This window comes from Ceratotherium simum, chromosome 4, assembly GCF_057802395.1.
Source record: "Ceratotherium simum simum isolate JZ-2026a chromosome 4, ASM5780239v1, whole genome shotgun sequence".
Lineage (NCBI taxonomy): Eukaryota > Metazoa > Chordata > Mammalia > Perissodactyla > Rhinocerotidae > Ceratotherium > Ceratotherium simum.
The window spans coordinates 20860049-20883697 of record NC_141903.1 but is presented as its reverse complement, the minus strand read 5'-3'; the positions used below and the strand labels follow the sequence as shown (position 1 = coordinate 20883697).

The window sequence follows — 23649 nt, the reverse complement described above, 5'->3', positions numbered from 1 at the left end:
TTCCATGGTCATCACCTCATGTTGCACTTCTTGTGTTCCCCATTCATGTCCTTCCCACAGTTTCCAAAGGTGTCCCCTGCCACATTCACCTTCTCGAAGCAGAGATCAGGAGCAGGCCGGGCTCCTGGGTGAGCAAGAAACATTTATCAGTACACTAGCCAACTTTAGTAGAAATCAGACGCCCCCAAAGGGCAAAGCTAGCCCTAGGTAAAATGATGAGGTTAAGAAAGATTTTTGGGAGGGAATATTCAGCCTTTTCTTCCTGTACCCCTATCAGGTTATTCCACCCCACCTTCTCAAGACCTACTCATAGAAAAAGGTTTTATATCAGTTCTTTTTTTTTGGCTTTTTGTTTGTTTGCTTGTTTTTTGTTTTTGTGAGGAAGATCAGCCCTGAGCTAACATCCATGCCAATTTTTGCTGAGGAAGACCGGCCCTGAGCTAACATCTATTGCCAATCCTCTTCCTTTTTTTTCCCCTTTACTCCCCAAAGCCCCAGTAAATAGTTGTACGTCATAGCTGCACAACCTTCTAGTTGCTGTATGTGGGATGCCGCCTCAGCATGGCCGGACAAGCGGTGCATCGGTGTGCGCTGGAGATCTGCACCCCGGCCACCAGCAGCGGAGTGCGTGCACTTAACCACTAAGCCACGGGGCCGGCCCCTATATCAGTTCTTTATACCTTATTGAGGTTTTATATCTGTGAGAGGCTTGTGTGCCAAGCCTTCTCTCTAATGAAGAAGTCCTGTACCATTTCAGGATTTTTAAAAACAGGTAATGTATGTACATAATTTTAAAGAAATAAAATATGTCTTGGGAATTTTTCCAACTAGCCATTCCAGTTCCTACTTCTCTTCGCCCTGGAGAAGCAATCATAATTAACAATGTGTCTTCTAGAGAGACTAGATATTTTCTAGATACAATTCTTATGTATCTTGTAGAGATAATCTAATAAAGAATGGCAGCATATCCTATTCAATGTTCTGGATCTTGCAGTTTTCACTTAATTTATTGTGGGAGATGATTTTATTCAGTACATACAGAGCTGCCTCCTTCTTTTATTCAGCTGCATTGTGTTTCACTGTATGAATGTACCAGAATTAATTTAAGCAGACCCTACTGAAGGATATACAGGTTGTTACTGCTACAACTAACGACACTGCAATGAATATCCTTGTAAATCAATCTCCACGTGCAAGTATAGTATAAGATATATTCCTAAGTTGTAGAATGGATGGGTCCAATTTAAGAGCATTTAAAATTTTGATATCTCCAAATTGCTTTCCCCATACTTTCCAAACCACTACATTATTGTTCTTGTTGTTGCAATTATAGTATTATTATTATATTAACTCTTCGGTCTTTGCCAATCTGATATACGAAAAATCCCATCTCATGGTAGTTATAATTTGCTTTCACTTAACATGAGCGAGGGTAAACATCTTTTCATAGTTTAAGGGCTATTTGCATTTCCTTTTCTGACTCCTTCCTCTGCCCATTCTTCTTTTGGATTACTCTTATCCATTTACCCACTCTGAGAACTTAAAGCATCAAGGAACTGGGAAGAACACTGTCCACTGCCTCTCCCTGAAAGTCTACCCTGAGTCGAGGGTAGTATCCAGAGATGCTGTTTTGAAGCCAAGATTCTAAGCTACCCCAAGTGCCTGAAAGAGGAGGCTGGCTCGGCAGTGGTGGGGCGGGAGGAGAGCCCTTACCAGGCCCCCACAGCTGCTGGCATTGCTCCTGATAGGTGAGGCACATGCCGTTGTAGCAGTAGGCCTGGCCATTCTCACAGGGGGTGCCGTCCATCTGGTAGAAGTTGGTGGGGCAATGGGGGGACTCGCCCGTGCAGAACTCCGGGAGGTCGCACTGCCGCGCCTGCTCACGGCACAGGGTGCCGGGGGCCAGCAGCTGAGCCGAGGAACGAGAGGAAAAAATAGTCAATCTCCTGCCTGCCCTCAATCCTATCAGCAAAGGGCTCATGAGCATCACTCTTGTGGAACAGAATTTCCCATTACCTTTATTTCAGAGCACTTTTTACATGACCTCATCAGCTCAAACCATCATCAACCTTCTAATATGAATAGAGTGAGAGTTTTCAAGGTGTTTTCACAAATGCTAACTCACTTCCTCTTAATAGCAATCTTAAGTAGGTAAGAAATAATATTTATGCAACAATTTACAGTTTACTAAGTGCTTTAATAATAACAGCTACTTTTACAGAGCTCCCACTCAAGTGCCCAGTACAAATATTACTTCATTTAGTTTCATGATAGTCCTACACATTGTAATTATCCCTGTTTTATAGATGATGAAACCTGAGGCTCAAAGATGTTAAGCAATGTATCCAAAGTCTCCTGGTTAGTAAGTAGCAGAAGAGCCAGGCCCGCTAATATATACACACAGATACAGACACACACACACACAGAGGCAAATATAAACTCATATATGCAAATATATCGACCCATTCACACATATACATCTACAAATACAATACAAATATTTGCCCCTAAACATCTACATATTTACCCATGTGTGCATACACACACACACACTAAACTAGCATTCACACAACATCTTTAAACTTACAAAGCACTTTAGCAATAATACATCTCCATTATTGAGCCAAGCACCAGGCTAAATATGTTACACATACTTGTCTTGTGCCATCCTCACAATATCCATGAGACAGACATTGCTATTTGCCTCATTCTGCATATGAAATAACTTGGTCAATAGCACACCTTGGGCAAATGGTAGACTTGAGTTTCCACTCAAGTCTTACAGCCGCCCTGGTGGTCAGTGTTATTAGTACTCTTCTCATTTTACAGTTAAAGAACCTAGGCTGCAATAGTTAATAGGCTGCCCCAAATCACATAGCAGGGGCTTGAACTGAAGGCCTCAGACGCCAAGCCTCGTCTTTCCCCACACACTACTCTCCAGGGAATACTTTCTGAGACTCAAACTGAAATCCTGGTATGGAACGAGACAGGTTCTCTGCTCTCCATGCTTATTCTCAGGCCTTGGTCCTAGACTCAAAGGACCCGACCCAGCACAGCCTCCCTGGTAGGACGCTGGGTCTGCCCTGGAGTCAAACCAGATGGCGTGTGAGTTGCCCTGAGTCAAGCAAAGAGAGCCACATCTGAGAATAGCGCCCTCCCTTGCTTCTGAGTGACTCCACACCACCCACAAGACCCTCCCAGGAGAGAGGCTGAGAACCGGCCAGCTGACAGCTTGCTGAAAGCATGGAGGCTCAGTTGCAAGGGTGGGCATGGGCCGTGCGTGGAGGAGGAAGCCGAAGGATGCTTCTCTCCACCCAGGAGCAGGATGGAGGGGAAGAGGACCCACCCTGGAGTCAGTCTGCTTGGGTTCAAATCCCAGCTCCTTAACCAGCAGTGGGGCCTGGGGCAGCTACTTAACTTCTCTGTGTTCACACACCCATAAATGGGATAATGACTCTCTCACGGGGTTGCTAGAAGGAATGAGTTTGAACAGTATCTGGTACGTAATGAGCACTCAGCAAGTGGTAGGGGAGCATAGATCCACAATTTCTATCCAAAATTTTGGGGCCAGATGGGCTTCGGACTTTACAGATTTCAGAAAGCAGACAGCATATGTACATACATATGTATGTATATATATACAGATTACATACACGTATATGTATATTACATAACCCCCCAGCAAGGCCCAGGGTTATACTTTATAATCAAACATGAATATTTCTGCAAAGAAATATAAATATTCACTTTAAGTGTGATTAAAAAAAAAAGACTATAATTAGTTTCATGTCAATTCAGGTCAAATTTTGTAAACAAATCAGTTGAAAAATTTTTTCAGCTTTTAGAACTTTCTAAGTTTCAGAATTGTGGATAAGAGACTATAGGCTAATAGTAAAATTAGTAGTAATATCTTCCACATCAATATTAAGAGTATGGGCTGCAGAGTCAAGGAAAATTGGTTTAGCCTCTTCCCGGCTGTGTGATCCTGGAAAAGTCACTTATCCCCTCTGAGCCCCAGTTTCCTCATCTTAAATTGAGGATAATAATATATGTCTCATGGACTTTTGTGAAGATTGAATGATATGACATATATAAAATTCTCTGCACAGTGCTTAGCACCTAATAAGAGGTCCACTAATGTTGATCAAATTTATGATGATGATTATTATGAGCTCCAAATAAATCAAACCTACTCTCTCTGGACACTTGTTTTTTTAAAAAAAAAAATCTCCCACCTTCTAGGAGGCGCAGCCCTCCGGGGTAATTTGAACTCAGTGAGGCCCAGCAGAGGAAACAGTAAACTTTGTTCACAGGGCCTTTCCAACTTTGATGCTGTCACTTCCCCAGGATGGAGCCTGCATCCCGCTCATCACCCCCAGCAGAACTCTGGGCTGTCGGGTCAGACCCGGGGCAGGGGGAAGAGGGCCTCTTACCTTACAGCCGTGACAGCAGGAGCCATGGGCACACTCCGCCCCTTCTCTCAAGGTGCAGTTGGAGGCGTTGCAGCAGGGGTTACTACAATCCTGGAGAGGCAGTGGGAGGGGCGTGAGCCTCTGGGAGAGGAGGGCGGGGCGACAGGGGTCTGGGCGGGGCGAGGACCTTCCCTGTCTCTCGTATTTCCCCACTCCTGTCCCACATGCCCCTGGAGCCCAAGTGCCCTGGAAGCCTTTCCCAAAAAAATCACTGCATAGCATCATCGCTAAGGTAATGTGTATTTATCATAGAAAATGGACAAATGCACAAGCATCAGTAAGACCACAACTTCGACATAATTACGATTTCAGTGCAGATATTTTTCCAGGCATTTCCCTTTCCACATACATAGACATACACTTATTTTACAAAATCATAATATCCACACTGCTTTTTAACTTAATATGATATGCACATTTCTCCTTGTAAACGTATATTCTTCTAAAACATGATTTTGAGCACAGTATTACACTATATGGAAATTCCATGAGTTGTCTTTCTCATCCCCAACAGAACATCCAGAGACCCTGTCTTCTACGACTGCCCTGCCTGACCCGACATTCCCAGGCCTTACTGCCCCATAAAAAGAGGCCATCAGGGACAAGGGTATGCTGGAACCACCTCTGAACACAGTTTATGTCAGTTCCTGGGGCTTGCTTCCTCAGACTGCTTTGGCCATTTGCTGTTCTTCCTCAACCCTCACTGGCCTGGACCTTTCTGGAACAGAAGGTCTCTAGGGGTTCCATGCTCTCCTCTCTTCCTTCCTGCCCTACAGGTCCTGATTTGATGACATATATGAGATTTATATCAATCCTGGTGAGGCAGGATTATCTCCAATTCACAGGTGGGGAAACCGAGGCTCAGACAAGTCCAGTGTCTGGTCGAGGCACACACCTGACAAGTGTTGGAGCTGAATTCACGCCATGTTTGCCTGGAGCCCACCCCATGCTTATTAACCATATCATATCCATAATCGTGTCCATGGGTCTAGCATGTTGGAGAGACACATGCCACCACCCGACTACAGATATCCATCCACCCATCTCCCCTAACAGAAGGAACAAGGACACTTTCCTTCCATTTATCTCCCACCATCCTGGGCCCCAAGCAGACCCACGTTCCTTCCCTTCTGACATACCATGTTTCTTCCCACCTCAAGGCACAGTTCCTCCTCCACCTGAAATGTGCCTTCTCTCCTTGTGCTCCTCACTAACTCCTAACTTTGCCTTCGGATACGGGGTCAGAGATCACACTCTCACCCAAGTAGGGCGGCTCCACTCACATCACACATACTTATAGCCCTACGTCACAGGTTGTATTTATATACTTTGCCATTATCTGGTCAACACGTGTTTCCTCCACTAGACTATATGCTCCACGAGGACAGGGACCACATCTATTTTTGCTATCCATCCTATCCCTAGCACGCGACATAGTACCCCCTACTCCATAAATACGTGTTGACTAAGCAGCTGCTCCAAATATAAGCCAACTGGCTGAGCCCACTCATAGGCTGATCCTCAACCCCACTGGGCCTTCCATGATAATACAACTCCCTCCTTTCTGAAGGGTCTGGGCTGATTTCTCTGAACTCATGGTGGCGGAGATGGTGGAGTCTTTAACCAGTTCTTGTTTTATTATGAAAGTTCCATGCTGGCATTAAAAAAAAAAATCAAACCATGGAGAAGGTTATAAAATCAAATAGTCTTTTCCCGTTTATACAGACCCTCAATTTCCCCCACATAGTTTACAGTTACTCATGTACTCTCCCCCAAATTGTTTTGCATATTAACCCACATATTTTCATCCTTCAAAAAACAGAGATGAAACTATCCAGTTCTGCTTTTTGCAGAAGAACACGCATCTGTTAGAAATGACGGAGCGCCGTTGCATGCTGGCCACACTCATTCTGAAGACCAGAAGGAAGGGAAGAGCTTGTACACAAACAGTTCTGCTCCTTCTTCCTCCTCGCAGCCCTTTTCAGACTTGACAATACTTCCTTCATCCCCTTTCAATCATCCCTTCTCCAGGCTAAACAGCACGAACTTGTTATTTTAAGCATCCTCCTAAGGCGCAGGTTCAAGTTCACATATCCGGCTCTGCGGCCTCCAGAATAAATTCGGTGCAGCTGGAGGGCCAAGGGGGCCAACTGTAGCCCCACTGGGGAAGAGACTGTGGTTTCTGGTTAGACCAGATACTCACAAGGAGAACTCCACCCTGACTCGGACACAAACGGTGCCAACCTCAAACTAGGAAAGTCTGCAGAAATGGGCCACATTTAAGGCTTACTCTCCACATCTTATTTATGATGGGATCTTTGTGTATGTAGGAAACGCCTATGACTAAGGAATTTTCAATTGCATTCTCTTCGACCTTGAGATTTGAAACCACTGCACATTCTTCCTCTCCCAACAGCATCACTATGACATCTTACCTCTTCCTCCCCACAGTCACACTCTTCCCCTTCCTCCAGGTACCCGTTCCCACATCTCCGGCCTCCATACAGTGTCCTGGTGTCTGGCATGTTGGAGAGACACATCCCACCGCCTGACTGCAGATACCTGTCCAGCTCCTTCCTGTTGCATCCATTGAACACTCTGGGGAAGGGATGCCTGGAAGAGAATAAGGTTGGAGTTAGTGGAAAGTCTGAGCATCAAGCAGCCAGAACAGCCATCAATTCTGTTGGCCATGGCTGATTCCACCTGGACTCAGACCCCCATAGTCCCACGCACATACATTCTGCTCCCTTAGAACACTAACTTAACAATTCTTTCTAAGAATTATTAACCACCCCATAATGTTCTTTTTCCCTCCTTCTGCATAGAGGAAGTACTTGAAAATCAAAAGCAACAGTTTCCACCCTTTGCACGAAGAAGTTGCAATAAATAAAGGGTTATGAGTGTGTTACAATAGGTCTCTTGAGCCTCATAGCTGAATAAAATACCAGCCAACCCAAACTTTTCTTGAAGCTGATATTAGATGGCGATTTTCTTGGGACAGAGGACCAGGACAAAAAAGGCCAAGATCATGGGTTTAATTTCTTCATTGGGCCAGTGATCTGATCTCTGTTCTAAAGATGCAGACAGCACTCCAAATTCAATCAGCCAACTCACAAATGCATGGTCTTTATCACAAGGGTATGAACGGTCCTGGGTCCTGCTACTGGGACAAAAGTCATACCTTCCCTGGTGGCAAGTCAGTATCACCATTTGGGTCCAAAAAGGGAGAGTTATCCTGATCCCAATTCTCTAAACCAACTAAAGGTTATGCAATGGAGGGTTCCCTTCAGTTGTGAGGTATGTCACAAGGAATTTGTTACTAATAATTGTTAAACTACTAAAATGTGTGAATAGTTTAAAATCAAATTGGAGTAGTAATTAGCTCTCAACTATTTGTCTACAAATATGCTTTCTAGATTGGGAGAGAAAGGGGTGGACTTAACAGTGAGCTCATGGGGATCTGAGCATGACCCATGAACCATCCTTTATGTATTATAGCCGAGAAGTGATGGAAAAACACTGGACACGGGAGCTCCAAGAAAGCTGCATTTTCTCTTGGAGACACTGAGACACCATTCTCTAAGAAGCATAAGCAGGCCCTCATGGTTTGGGGTGGGAGACACAAGCTCCCATCATGATGCCTTCCAAAGAGTGACTCAGGTCCTGGAAGAACTCAATGCTCTCTGCTGTCTGAGTTCAGACACTAAATATTAGTCCTCTGAATAAACTCGAGAATTCTCTTCAAAGGCTCTGGTTTAAAAACCCCTCAAAACTACAGGGAGATGCAGCTGCCTTGGTAAACACAGCCTGTGAATTCCCTGAGGAGTGACTATGGGGTGTGTGGATGTTCCCCTTTCTCTTCCTCGTTCTGGAGGCTACATCAGCGCTTTCAATCAAGCCTGGGACATAACAGCACTCATCAAGCTCTCTTAGAATGCAGGGACTAAGGGTTGTGGCTGTTATCAAAATGGTCTTCATCAAAAATTCATGAAGAGAAAAAGACATACATGGTCACGCCAATTTTACAGCTGAAGACCCTACGACAGAAATTAAGTATATCTAGGGTTCCACCAGCACTAACCTCCTGCTAAAAACCTAGTGCTCCTTCCACGTTTGCTTTCTTGGTCCCCTTCCAACGTCTTTCTTGTCAAAACCACATTTCTCTCCAAGGCCCCCACCAGAGATGTAACAGGGGCTCCTTGGGGCTGGCTGGGAGGAGCACTTGGGTTGCACCAGCCTCACACGCTCTGCCCTCCACCCTGTCCTCACCTTCCTGTCTGACTCACCCGGTGGCGGCTGCCATGATGCACCCACCATCAGCTGCACTGGCTGAGCAGCAATCCTCAGAATCATGGCTCATACCGAAGTTGTGGCCCATCTCGTGGGCCATGGTGGCAGCCACGCCAATGGCATTCTCAGAGTGGTCCTGCTCAGGGAGAAACTTCAGGTCACGAAGACAGCTCCCCCCACCCCTAATCCTGCCCTTTCTTTAGCTGAGCCTTGCAGCTCTCCACTGATTCCACGACGACTGTGCATACAGACTCAGTGATAAAAGCCTGTGCTTTTAACTACCATGCTGCATCTGCTGATATATGGGATGGATATAGAGGGGTGGACAAATAGATCATAGCAGGTCTCCTGGATATCTGCTTCATAGGTTAGAAATGAATAGTCAAAATACTGCCACAAAGTCAGAGAGAATTTCAAAAGAAGGCAGTAATTTCCTAACTGTGACTTTGAGACAGGCTCTTGTTTCATAATGATATACCTAACAACACAAGACCTAGAATAAAAAAAATTTTTCTTTTTAAGAAAGATTGATTATCTTTTTTTTTGGGGGGGGGGGAGATTGGCCCTGAGCTAACATCTGTTGCCAATCTTCCTCTTTTTCTTTTTTCTCCCCAAAGCCCCAGTACATAGCTGTGTATCATAGTTGTACAGTTGTAGCTCTTCTACGTGGGGCGCCGCCTCAGCATGGCTTTGATGAGTGGTGACTAGGTCCGCGCCCAGGATCCAAACTGGTGAACCCCAGGCTGCCGAAGCGGAACACACGAACTTAAGCACTATGCCACCAGCCAGCCCTCCCCCCAAAATTTATCTCTATTATTTTACTACTCCCCAGGCCCTGGTTTGGAATATATGAGAGATCTAGTGATGTATCAATGTAATGGCTTCAGGGTTCTCCTGAGCTTGAAAGTTGGGGATAAATTACAATAAATGAAAATTCGCCCCTGGGTACCTCCATCTTTTAGAAATCAATGACTTCATTTTAAACAATTGCCCTTCTTGATGTCAAGGTTTTTTTTTTTTTTTCTCCAATAATAAATATAAAATTATTTTTTACAAGATGATCTTCTGTCTTGTGAGGCAGTTTTCTGCTTTCTGCAGCATCAATATCCTGGCTAAGACTCACCATGTTGACTCCTCCAGACTGGTACACCGAGCACATGGCCATGAGGGGGGCCAGACCGATGGTGGTGCCATGGAAGGACATGCCCCTGCAGGAGGGAAGGAGAGAGGGTGATTCAGATGGGGGCTAAGAGGGCTGTTCCAATGTGCCCAGGAGCTGGTGGCCATTATGGTGTTCCCTGGCCCCACTGACATTCCCAAGGAGAGAGGCCCTGGTATTCTAGGCTAACTGGACAACTTCTAAGTCACCACACCTCTCACTTCCTCTCACCTATTCTCTCACTGCTCCAGAGACACAAAAAGAGAGCAAAAGGTCACTTTTTCCCATAATACACCCATGGCCCCATTCCCTGGAAGGAAATGGGCAGGACTTGCAAAGCTGCATCCCATTCCTGCTGTAGAGGAAAACGTCAGAGGGAGGGGTTGAGGGAAGGGTGGCACAGGTTCTGATGCTGAAATGAATCATGCCCACTTCCGCCAGCTGCTGGGTTCCCATGCCATATCTCTGGCTCTCTGGTATGTGTATTGGGGTAGGATGGGGAGATTGGGCAGCAGCTGTGGGGGCTGATGCTTCATTCCCACATCACTCGGGGGCCAAGGAAACAGATGTGTCCCATCAGGAGCCTCACAAAGTGCAGCTGGATACAACGGCAAGCTGTTTTGCAGTTGTGAGCTTAATCTGCCAACAGCCAGACCTGTATTCCCCCAGTTTAATACATCCCTCTCTGAGCTGTATACACCTAGGGCAGGGGAGAAGGAAAGAATAAAATACCAGTGTTTTCATGCATACCGCGAACATGTAATTTATTTAAAGGATCTACGTGGAAATTCATTACATGGTACTTTCGTATCACCATGTTTGTCTTCTTATCTAGACCACAATATCTTTGAGAGCTGAGACACTCTTATTTATTTGGGGTCACCAGAACTTAGCATAGAATCTGACACACAGTAGGTGCTTAATAAATGTTTGCTGAATTCAAGGCAGACTCCTTCAGGCAAACAATCTGCAAAGGAATATGCAAAATATATGCAAATCTATACGAAGCCCTACAGGTTATTTCATAAACTTAGACATGGCTCTGAGGAAGTCCTACCCAAAGCAGGACACCAGGCTTCCAAAGTTCAGGCCCAAAGTTTGGGTAACCAAAAACTCGTCCTAGGTGAATGTACCACTAAGAAGTAACCACTGATAGCCCAGGTTTTGAGTATAGCTACCTCCCCACTTTCTTTGAAAGAGTAAACAAAAGTTTAAATGATTGTTGATTTGAGAGATATTTAGGGAACAGAAGGAAAATGATCTTATTATGTATGTGCCTTTTGCTGTAACTGCCTCAGAATATCTTTCGATGTCAACACTAATAAATATCAGATAATCACCCCAGGCGACTTTCATGTGCCACCATGACCCCCAACAGCGTCTATTCTTTTCTCTCTGGGATTGAAGAAACTTCAGCACAACCCCCTCCCGCCTCCAATGTCTCCCTCCACCAAACACACGGTTCCAGCACTACCTGCCACTTTGACTGTCTCAGACTCTCATCCCTGAGGCCCTGGAAATGAAGTGAAGGACAATCCAAGGAAGCTCTCTCCTGCACCTGCTTTGAGAGATTAGCTCATGTACTAGAACAAAGTGCCAAGAAGATCACGATGAGCCCCTTAGAAAGTCTGTTTCAAAGAGACCCATGACCAACAGTCAGTCACTTCCCAAACACACACCCAAATGCTTCAGATGCTCAACTGAATACATCTAAGTCTAATTTTCTCATCTAGATTGTAAACACTTCTTGGGATTGTTAAGGCTCTTAGGCTTTTTAATATTTTCCAGGGTGTGCTGGGTAGAGAGCACATGTCTGAGAATTCCTTGATTACCTGGACCAGAGAGTCAGGATGGCCTAGTATAACCAACACTCGGCACTGAGGGGAAAGGAAGGGGCAGACAGCACAGGCACTGGGGGCAGGGGCTTTGCCGCCAAGGCCAAGGCAACACATATGGAAAAGGCTATTTACGTGATTAACTGTGCATTGTCATGGTTCTTCTGGGAGAGTAGCTTGCGCCTCCAACTAAGAAATGACCAGAGCGTAGAGTACGGGTTCTCCGAAACTTCACACATATTCCCATGAGTCCACACTTCCAAGCCCACAAGGGCAATCCGGATGTTCAAGGATCGGTAAAACTGAAAGCACACAAAAGAACCACAGCGTCATCTGTCAACACCACCTGAGATTTACAAGCCCCTTCCTAGCCTAAGCGCTCAGAGCAAATACCAGATTTCTCTGTCGCATGTGCCTCCAAGGGGAAAGACAACAGGTATTATTCACCTATTTCAGAAAGGGGAAATGAGATCCTGAGAAAGATGCACAGCATTCTGGTGGCAGAGCTGGGGTGACTTAGCTTAGAGAAAAGAAGACTGAGATAGGACATAGAGTTGCTTTCAAATATGTATAGGGCTCTTACGGGGAAAAAGGCTCAGCATTGCTCCACATGGTCCTGAAGTAAGGCTCAGTCAATAAGTAAAACAGACAAAAGACACATTTCATTTTAAAATAGGAAAAAGCTTTCAAATAAAGCCGGTTGTAAGTAAGCTCAGAGCTAAGCCTTGCTGTGGTCTGTAATAAGTACCCTTGGCCTGGCTGTCTGGGACAATTACCCCTCCCAGTTCCTTACGAGGTCCTTATCTTCTTTATACACGTCTAAAATGTTCTCTTGCATATGAATTTTTAAAAACAATTTTATTGAGGTATAATTTACACACTGTAAAATTCACCCATTTTAGGTGTACAGCTCAATATTTTTTAGTAAACTTACCAAGCTGTAAAGAGATCACCATAATCGAATTTTAGAATATTTTCATCACACCAGTAAGATCCCTTATGTCCCTTTATACTCATTTCCCATTTTCATCCCCAGATCCTGGCAATCACTAATCTACTTTCTCTCTCTATAGATTTACCTTTTCTGGACATTTTCTATAAACAGAATTATACAGTATGTGTTCTTTTGTGTCTGGCTTCTTCCACTTAGCATGTTTTTGAGATTCACCCATCTTGTAGCCTATATGAGTTTGTCATTCCTTTTTATATTGCTGAATAGTATTCCATTGTATGGCTAGACCAAATTGTATATGGATACATTACTGTAAGATGTCTCCTGCTCATTTTGGAGGTAGATGAGTATAAATGATATACAAGTAGATAGATATGCCTACTCTCAGAAGTTTGCTTCTCCATCACTGGAGGCATTCAGGCTTCGTCAAGGATACCAAAAACAGGTTGCAAGCATTAGACTGCAAGGTCCAAATAACCTTCAGGATTCTGTCCAACCCAGAGATCCTGAAATTCTATAAATGAGACCTGACTTTCGGGCTCCTCAAGGCTAGAACTACACCTAACTTTGCTGACATGGTATCTTTCATCTCATACACAAATAAGCAGGAAGAGGATTTTTTAAAAAGCTAAGTACTGGAAGGTATAGGTTCAAGAGATTCTTTGAGTGGCCTACCCTAGAGATTACTGAGGCAGTGACCTTGAAAAAAAATAAAAGTCGCATGTAAACCCAGGGCATGTGAGATACCATTCTAATCCATAAGTGACAGGTACTGCCCCAACTAAAAATAACAATGGTAACACCAATGTTTACCAAGCACATGCTATATATTAAGCACTGAGGCTCAGAGAAGTTCATTAACTTGCCCAAAGTCTCAGCAGGAAGAAGGTGGAGCCAGGATTAAGGCTCAGATTATCAGATCTCAGGGCCTACTCACGATCCTACACTGGTTAAGTGCTGGCATATTTATACATCCAGAGAATCAACTTGCCCCCAAGAAATTGTGGTGTAAGAGGGGCTCCAGATGCAGCGAAATATCAGGTGATTTCAATGGGAATTTTGACTTTCCTCTTTTGTGCCAGGTCAATCATTACAGAAAATAAAGGGTTTGAATTCCAATTTGAACTTGCTTCACTAGGGAGCTTTTTAAGGACTTAAACTTGGCTTTTTCACAGTTAGGAAAAAACATTTTGGAATGGATTCAGGATTCAGCAAATTAGTGCAGTTCATTCCAGTTTTAGTTCAACAATTCAGTTCAAGTAGCTGGGTCAGCATTCCTCAGAGAAGTGGGTTTGCCTTCCCTACCCCAGCCAGGAGGGACTAACATCAGCCACTGAGGAGAGAATCATGACTGCTAAACAGAACAGACTAGCCTGCAAGCCTGGGGCTTCAAGTAAGGACTGAGGTTCACTGATCCTCTCTTCTCCTTCCACTTCTCATCAGCACCCTTGGTTCTATCACTCAGACCAGCTGGACAGTTCACAAAGAGGAGACCCAGCCAAGTCTCCCACCTGCTGGGTCTCCAGAACAATAGACGTCACGTGGGTGACAAGAGGGTCTGCCTCCTATAGACCCCCCAAGGAAACAAGCTTTTCTTGTTTTCCCAGATGTTGAGTGTTTGCGATGTGGGATCATTTAGATGTTATTGTTGAGTGAGTTGAGAGCCAGAGAGAGTACTGAACTGTGTCCCTGGAGTCCTTCCTTCCAGGAAATGCCAGTGTTTGACTTTCACCTGTCACTGACTGGTGTTTCCAGAGCCATCTAGGGCAGAAAAGAAACATAAGGCATAGACTCCCCCACCTGATGACTTAAGAACACTACCAAATTTGCTTGTAAATCCCTAAAAAGTATTTGAGTTCTCTTCTTTGTCTTCTAGTATTTAGAAAAAAATGATTTCCCTTCAGACCTGGAATCTGAGAATCCCTAGCAGGCCCAGAGTTAAGCTTCAGAAGTTCTGTGCATGCCCTGAAATTGTACAATAAATGTTACCAGATTCTCAAAGACACCTATGACTCCAAACATATTAAAATCTACTTTTTAAAACTATTTACTACTGTCATTCTAGGTTACCCATTCTATTGCATTTTGTACTATAAATATCCTCTTTCATATAAACAATATATAAACAAAGTATTTCCAAGTCCCAGACCAGCCTGTTCTAGTAAAATTCAAGAATTTGGGTATTTCCTAAGAACATGTTTAAAAGGGTCTGACCTAGGAAAGTTAACCATCCGCATAGTCTTTCTAAGAGACAAGAAATAATTTTAGAACTGTTTTACAGACAGAGACTTTTCAGATTTCCCCAAAACAACCCACTCAACTTTTAAGGCTCTCTACCTTTCCCATGCCGACCTACCTCAATTCTCTCCTAAGTCAGAGAATTCCTGGGCTTTATACTTGGAAGGAAACTTAAAGAACCTTAAAGCATTCTTAAACTGGGTTCCTCCATGTCCTAGGTTCCCCAGGAGCCACTGCAGGGATGAGGGGAAGGGGTCAGAGGACAGCACTCTGGGTCCTCACCCCTGCTTCAGCTTAGAGCAATCTGTTTTCATCTGACTTTTATATTAGACACTGGAGTAAGATTTCAGTTAAAAAAAGGATTCCACCAGAAAAACAAAAATAATTGAAAGCCATTAACTTAGGCCAACCTCTCTATTTTGTAAATTAACAAAACAATACAAAACAAAACTGCAACCCAAAGAAGATAAGTTACTTGGCTCAAGTCAAGGCAAAGGTCAAGGGTTGAGGGCTTTGTCATAACCACCCTGAGCCTCTAGGCATTGCTACTGCCTCTCAGAAACTGGCTGGGGCGGCCAATCCATCAAGAGGCAGCTCAGGTGCCACATGATCTTCTATCCTGTGGCCCCTGGAAGGTACTGGCACCTTTCCCACAAAGTACACACCTGGTCTCACCTTATCAACGTAATTGGCAATCTCCATGAGCTTGTATTTGGTGGCATCCTGGTCTCGTCGATTCTTCTGAAACTAAATGGGGCAAGCAGAACTAGGTGAGACTCCAAAATCCCTTGCAGGACCCCTCCTGTGCCCCATTACTTGCCTTTGAATTGGCTTTTATTTTCTTCCATCTTCTATGAGCAATCATTTTTATACAACTGTCTCCCCCACACACACAGTGTCAGCTCAGGGAGGGCAGAACCTAGGTCACATCCATCTTGGTATCCCCAACCTCTAGCTCAGTGCTGGGCACTGAATAGGCAAGCAATAGTTGTGTAGTGAATTGAATTCTCTTCTTCCAGCCCTTGAAGTCAACCTGTTCACCTGTCCTCCAAATTACAAGGCCTCCTGCAAACTCCCACTGGATCTTAGAAGAAGGACCAATCCAATCCTTGCCTTGGTCATCACCCCAACATGAAGCCACTGTCACAGGGATCTCATGAGGCCTCCCTGCACGTGATCAATCAATATTGCTCAAATTGTTGCTGAATGTTTGCTTAAGTGCAAGGCATTGTGCTTGGCACTAGGTGAGACACAAAGTGTGAAATCCTGGCACTAGCCCAGAGAAGCTTCAATTAAAACAGAGAGAGGGCCAGAAATAACAACAATGGCAGATTCTGTATTTAAGGAGTATACAATTGAAATGAGCTGAGAAAATGTGCACAGAAATAACTGCAATTAATAACTCAGATGGATTGCCAGTGCCTCCTACAGTGAGAAGAATTCTGAGATTGCATGGGGCTCAGCAGCAAAGAGTGCTGGGCTTGATTACAAATGTCTGTCATGGGTACCAGGAGGAGGACATTCAGTATGTAGCCTCACATTTATGATTCCTGCTTCAAAAGGATAGATCTCTTTCAGCTGCAAAGATGAAGGAAAGTTTCACAGTGTAAAGATAAAATTTGCTACAATTGCAATCTAAATTTGCAAACGATGGGCATGTCCTGCATGATGCTATTGTTACATAGAATCTGGCTAGCTATCTGATTTACCATGGGTACACACTATATACGTTACTTCAATGCCAAACTTTCATGCCCTTCCTCCACCCCATCCCACAAGAATATCCAAGCAAGAAACAAAAAGAACAGCCAAATAAAACACCCTGGGATATTTGTTGAGAGGGGCGTGTGTTCCAGCTGTGACATAGGGGAGAAACCCACCGTTTCCTATTCTCCCACTGCTTTTGGACTATCCTGGGCTTTCTCGGAACTGCCACTCATCAGAACTGTCAATTATCTCACTTTTACTGTTGCTTTCTACAGAGTTAAATTCACTGTAAGGCCCTGTGACTTAGACCTTTCAAGGTGTTAATCCTGAAGGTTCTCATTATAGAGTCATCCCATTTCTAAATTGGTCTCACTGCGCAGAAAGTGTTGCAGCATTTAGTGAATATTATTAGAACATCAGAGTCAGATTTCATGGTCTTTCAAATACATGAATCCTATCTTCAAACAACTACCTGATAATACCACCATAGTTTAAGGAATGTATCATGTTGGCCAGAAGAGTCTCAAGTAGGAGTCAGCACACTTTATCCGTAAATGGCCAGACTGTAAATATTTTAGACTTTGCAACCATGTTGTCTCTATCACAACTACTCAACTCTGCCATTGTAGCTCAAAAGCAGCCAAGGACAATACATACAGCAGTAGGCATGGATGTGTTCCAGTAAAACTTTATTTACAAAAACATGTGGTGGGCTGGATTTGGCCATGGGCTGTAGTTTGCAGACCCCTGATCTAAAGAAAGGAACATTTCAGCCTTATACTTTCTACGGTGACACAAGAAGTAAAACATGGCACATCATCTGGCCTTTCCCAACTACCCCACATTCTGTGTGTATCATGAAAGCCCTTTGCATGCCTGTTTTTACAGTTATCCTGTCTCCTACGACACCTAACCTTGCTCTTCCCCCACCTGGATTGCCCGTTTCACCTGAGGCATCCCTACTTAGGCCCAGGGAGTGAGCAGCTGCTTGGTCATTTTCACTGCTGACAACTTTCTCTCTAGGCAGCAACACTATTCGCATCTCTGCTCCCTGCGCTGAGTTCACAGCCCACAGGAGGAGCCTGGCCCATCTCAGCACCAGGTTGTAAATCACAGATAAGGCAGCCTTCCCCTTCCCGGTCTTCCCATCCTCTCAGATTAATTAATTGTCAGGAATACATTTCTGCCTGCAGAGGATGAGAGGCTACTTGAAGAGGGAGTGGGGGAAGGGTGCTGAGGGGGCAGGGATTTGTGAACCTGTGAACCCAGCCTGGCCTATTATACCCCCCACCTCACCCCCCAATGAATCATTCAAAGTCCAGGACCCTGAGAAATGAGCGTATTCCCTAACCACCATGCTGCATGAATCACTCCCTGCTGGGAAAGCCTGTGAGGGGTTGCTGAAGGCACTGTCCTCTGGAACAAGAAGACAGCTCTAGGCAACACCACAGTCCTAGAGACACCTTGGGCAGACATTCCTCTCTTGGGGGTTTGCTGTGACCCTGGAGGTCAGGAGACTGAAGATGTCCAACCCCTACCCCGCCCCCACTTCTCCAGCTTCCAGAGACTCACACCCAGTGGGTTTTCAAACCCTGCACCAAGACTCCACTGGGGAGAGTGCAGGGTGGAAGGGGAGGGTCGCTCCATCTTTACATTAGAGCAGCTGTGTTTCTATACGCTTAACTATCAGGGGCCCGGGAGCTTTCATCTGAACAAAGGATTCTGTGGCTGGAAAAAAAATGGCTCAAGACCACTGTATTAGATGATCTTCGATGCAAAGCTTAAATGGAAAAATGTCCTAGAGCGGGAGGAGCTCAGCTTTCTTCCAGCAACCCTCCCATTACAGGCGGTCCTGTTGGGCAGGGCCAGCGTCAGCTACCACCTCCCACGACTATGGCGCCTCGGCTTTTAAATCAGCTTCAGATTTTGCTCCCCACACCACTCCCCCATCCTACACACACACCAGTCTTTGGAAAAGAAAACAAAAGAAAAAAAAGAAAAAGAGAAGGCTGTTGGAAAAACCAATATCAACACCAATTAAAAAGCAAAACTCTTCTCAAAGCAGAACACGATGATCCTTTGGCCTGGAATGCCCTTCACCTCCACTTCTCTGCCCAGTTAACAACTCCTTGTCTCTAAGACAGCTCAAGGGCCACCTCCTCCCACCACTAAGAGCTGACTCAAAGTCAGCTCTTCTGGCCTGAAGTCTAGTGTTCTTTCTACTACCCTGCACTGCCTCCAGGATCTGTACTTTGGGACTGTGGACTAGGTAGAGCTGCCCCAGAATGAGGCCTTTCTGGCAGCTGGTAACTAAACCATCTGGGCGGATAATGAGACAGCCCAGAAATGTGACAAATTTTGTCCTAAGGGAGGCAAGCATGCAGTGTTAGAACATGGCAGGTGCTCAGCTCATCATGACTTGCCATGCCCAGAAGATGTGCTTAGTTATGTGGTTGAGTCACTACATGAAGTGAGAATTGGAGGTAAAATACGGCTAGTTTAGGCAAATATGGGCTCTGGGACCTGGACCCATTCTTCAGGTGCCAGCTTCAACATCACCACCTTGGAGAAGCTGTCCCCCATTCCCAAAACCATGTTGGATCCCTCATTGTCTGCACTCTAATCATCTATAATAAACCATCTTATCAGTTATCACACCTGGAACTACTAAGTTTTTGTGCTGCTATGGTAAACTGTGTGATGCCAGGGGCGGGTCTATGCTTGGCACATAATAGAGAATCAAGAAATCATAGATGAATAAATGAAATGAAAGAATGAGAGAGATGAGCGTTCATCAGATCTTAGAAGCCAAGGCCTGTGAGAACCTGTCTAATTTGAGGAATATGGAATTAAAGGCCAAATATCTATTCCCTTAAGTCAGTAGTTCTCAAACTTGCCTGTGTATCAGAATCCCCCAGAGGGCTTGTTAAGACGTAGATTGGTGGACCCCTGCCACACAGTTTAGGATTCAGTAGGTCTGAGGTGTGGCCCAAGAATCTGCATTTTCACAGGTTCCCAGATGCTGCTGGTCTGGGGACCACATTTTGGGAACCATGGCTTTAGGTTCCCATTTGGCACCAACATGATTATAAAAATAGACCCATATGCAGGCAAGAAAATTGCATTCAGTCAGATGATTGAGAATATACTTATTAGTACTATGAAAAAGTATTTTTTAAATTTCTGTAGAGACTTCACAGACTCCCTAAAAATAAGCACCAAAATCTAAAGGTCTTCAGACCCAGTCTAAGAAATGTTAATCCAAATAACATTAATTGTCTTGATTTTCTATCTGATTAATGTATCAAGCTAGAAGAGACTTTTCCTTGTTTTTTTCCCAACTATGTTTAAAATAGCAAAAAGAGCCCTTGGTCAGATTTAAGGTCAAAATCACACGACAAACCGGAAAAAGATGACTGCTTCAGCATTTCCCCAAAGCAGTTCGAAGCCTGGAATGGAAACTATCAAGAGAGCAGTTTTTCTGCTAAAACCCATTGCCTCCCCCTTACCTCTGCATAATCAGCCACGAGGTAAAGCTCCACATACTTCATGGAGTGTAAATCTTCCCTTTTCATCTAAGAAAGAGATATAAGCAGATCAGAACTGTAGAAATGGTGGACTTGGCCTCATTTCAAAAAACTGCTAAGAAATGGTGCTAGTTAATAAGCAGTGGACCTCCTTACTAATTTTGTACTTGGCACTAGAGACAGGCCCAGCTGTGGTCGCCATCACCCCCAGTACACCCTATGCCCGCCATCTTGGTTATCGCTGGAGGCTGCTCTGGGACACTAGGTCCTATCCTTTATTCTTAAATCATAATGAGCTGGGCTGGCTAGTACAGGCAGAACAGAGGCCAACATACTGTGAAGGGAACATGCTGACAATCAAGTTCCCAAAAAACATTTAAACCACATACCTCTATTTTTGGTACAAATAAATACAAGCATTTTGTGTGTATGGTTAAGTGGCTATTCCAAAAGGGGAGGCATATATTTTTTTCTCACATTTTAAAGTTTCTGAAATCAGCATCTCAGAGTATTTTAAATGTAGTAGTGTTTTTCCCCAAAGCAGCTATTTTATTGAATACAGGGTATCTCACAGTCAATAGTGACTTAGAGTAAAAGAAAAAAGTGATTTCCTCTTTCTTGGCCATATCCCTTTGATTTAGAAATACTCGTGGATCCAAAAGGTTCTCAGAGGAGACAAGCCTGTCCCCAGGTTGACTCCTGCACTGAGAAACTCACCCTGTGAGGTCGTTTCTTGGTCTGGTTTGTAAACTGAAGGGCCCAGTCCCTGGCGGTGGGCTTGGAGTGCTCGAACCCACAGTTCCCCGGGGGCAGCTTGAGATGTTCAGATCTGTAAATTAGGTGGTGGCCCTCGCTGTCAGGGAGGGGCTCGATGATGTAGCTGAGGTTACTGCTCACCATAATCAGTCCTCTGTCGATAGGAGAAATAGAACCTGTGGTCAAAGATCATGGTTCTGGAAAAGTCCCTTGCTCAGTTCTGTTTCCCCATATGTAAAATGATACAGTTGATTTTAATCATTGGTTCTTGACCTTATTACGGGGTCATGCACCCTTTGGTGAGAATCTGATGCAAACTCAGACTTCCCTTCCAGAGAAAAACACACGTATATGAAATGTGGTGCACAATTTCAGGGTACTGAAAGCTTGTCACAGAGAAGCTCAAAAGGTTCTAAAAAGGCTGGACCAGGGACGTCCTCTATAAAGGACGGTAGGACCAGGACTACAAAAAGCCTCCCAAATCCAAACACGGCATATGACAAATCACAGGTGGAAACTTTATGGACTCAGAAAAAGACGGTATGGTGATTAGAGAAAGCACACTGGCCTGGGGGTGAAGAGACCCAAGTTCTGGCCTTAGCGCCAACATTAAATTGTCAAATGCTCTTCAACAAACCTCTTAAATCACTCTGAGCCTCAGTTTCCCCATGTGTAAATACAAATGTTAATTTACTAAAATAATAGGATTCTGGACATAATTAAATGGAAAGACAAGTGTCTTTGTGCTTTCCATAATTAAATGGAAAGACAAGCTTTGATGTCAAAGCTAGAGACATCACTGATGGCCTTCCTACTAGCCCCAACTACCCCATGTCAGCAAGGCAGCTTTTTAGTGAAGGAACATTCACAATCAAGCATGTGTGACCACTCTTTTCTTTTGGTTATAGATACTAGCGTTGAATTCAGAATAAAGACGTTATGTTCATTCATTATATTCTTTCACTCACTGATCCCTTACTCTATACTAGATGTCATCTAGACATAATCCCTGTCCTAGAGTAAGTCAGAGCCCACTGGAGGACAGACAGTCCTTCATTCCACAAATACTTCCTGAGCTCCTGCTATGTGCCAGGCATCATGCTAGTGGAGGATGCCTGTAAGGATGTAGTGAACAAGACAGACAAAGTGCCTGCCCTCAGGGAGCTTAGAGTCTGAACATGGGAGTAAATCACTAGAGTATATAACAGAGACAGCAAAAAGGTCTTATCATCCCTAACATGGATGGATTGGACGCAGCTGCCTGGAGTGCTGCATCAATGAGGCTTCTGAGAGCTTTATCTGGACGCGGTGAGAAAGAGTGCCATGACTTACTATCAATCACTATCATGAATAATCAATGGAAGGGTGCATAGAGGCCCATGTAGCAGGTATCCGCCATCCTTGATACAGTGAGATGAATACTATAGCAAGGGAATGTCCTCAGGGTTCTGGGGGAGGAAGAAGCTCAGGGGCCCCAGTAGCATTTCGTGTGCTCCAAAACCTCAGGCCCTCTCCCATCCAGAGAGGTCAAAAGCAAAAGTATTTCCAAACTAGTCTTTGCCACTCTAAATTAGCAAGATCGCTCTCGTTGGCTGTCTCGGCTTCCACTCCTGCCCCTCGCCCCTTGGGATACCGCCCCCCAGGTTTTGCCCTTTGGGAAGGGCCTGTGATGTTCTCAGGAGAGACAGCGCCAGCCTCTGATCAGCAGCAGCCCTTCCTGGAATCCACCCCTGGCTGACCTCATTCCGGTGCCAGGGAGCCTGACAACTTCCTGGCTGCCTCGCCCAGGCTGACGCAGCAATCCCGGATCAGCCCCTCAGCGGGACACCCAAGGTACTCCCTGAACAGCTGGGGGTGGGAGTGGGGCAAAGAGTAAGGGTCACATCCACCCCCGAGTCCAGACAGGAAAGAGTAGAGGCAGAGCTGCTGTGGGCATCCTGTTTCCAAGCTATCTTCTCATCTTGGCTGACCAAGGCCCCTCCCATCACCTCAGTTTCCCCAATGGCTACAAATGTTGCAAACACAAGGCTTGACCACAAACCAGCCGATGGTTTGTCTGCATCAGGCTGTGGCTGTGGAGATAACACCCAGTGAGTGGAAAGTTCCACAAATGGATCAGTGAACGTTCCAGTGTAGTTGATTGGACATCACTTGAATAAGCCTCTGGGCCAAATAGAGACCATACAAAAGTTTGGTGCACAGTGAATAATAACCATGGTGGCTATAAATTACCAAGCCTTTGCTATGGACCAGGCACTATGCTGAGTATTTTATTATTCACATCAACTTCTATGATCCCTACAAATACTATCATCATTGTACAAACAAGAAAACTAAGGCTCAGTGAGGTTAATTAACTGACCCAAAGTCGCACAGGCAGTAAGAACCTAAGCAGTCTGGTTCCAGGTCCCATGACTTCATACTGCCTCGGTCACAATAGCCCTGTAGTGAGGGTCAGAAAGATACCCCCCATCTACAGAGGGCTATGGGTGATGTGCAGCAGGAACTCTCCTCTGAGGTGTGATTGGCTGTTCCCCAAGAGGCCCTCTGAAGTAAGACACCAGCTGGGAGATAAGAAGACAAAGGAGGCATTCAGCCTACCTTCCATTTTTAGATACCACTTTTTTTTTTTTAATAATTTTATTTATTTATTTATTTTTTCCCCCAAAGCCCCAGTAGATAGTTGTATGTCATAGCCGCACATCCTTCTAGT

The 23649-nt window shown here is 44.7% G+C and overlaps 1 protein-coding gene across 4 annotated transcripts in view; it reads right to left on the bottom strand.

The window, feature by feature from the left end:
* ADAM19 (ADAM metallopeptidase domain 19) overlaps nucleotides 1-23649 on the bottom strand; it is an 80268-nt gene that overhangs the window by 13487 nt on the left and 43132 nt on the right. For all 4 annotated transcript variants that reach the window (XR_015551923.1, XM_004428591.3, XM_087429493.1 and 1 more), the window contains 10 exons: nucleotides 20898-21090; nucleotides 20163-20228; nucleotides 15622-15693; nucleotides 11892-12058; nucleotides 9886-9970; nucleotides 8759-8898; nucleotides 6908-7085; nucleotides 4434-4523; nucleotides 1714-1909; nucleotides 16-124 (listed from right to left, as the gene is read on the bottom strand). Coding sequence is in view for 3 of the 4 variants with exons in the window: in XM_004428591.3 (XP_004428648.2) it covers nucleotides 16-124; nucleotides 1714-1909; nucleotides 4434-4523; nucleotides 6908-7085; nucleotides 8759-8898; nucleotides 9886-9970; nucleotides 11892-12058; nucleotides 15622-15693; nucleotides 20163-20228; nucleotides 20898-21090 (1296 nt within the window). In the remaining variant the exon portion in view is untranslated. The remainder of the gene's footprint in view (nucleotides 1-15; nucleotides 125-1713; nucleotides 1910-4433; nucleotides 4524-6907; nucleotides 7086-8758; nucleotides 8899-9885; nucleotides 9971-11891; nucleotides 12059-15621; nucleotides 15694-20162; nucleotides 20229-20897; nucleotides 21091-23649) is intronic.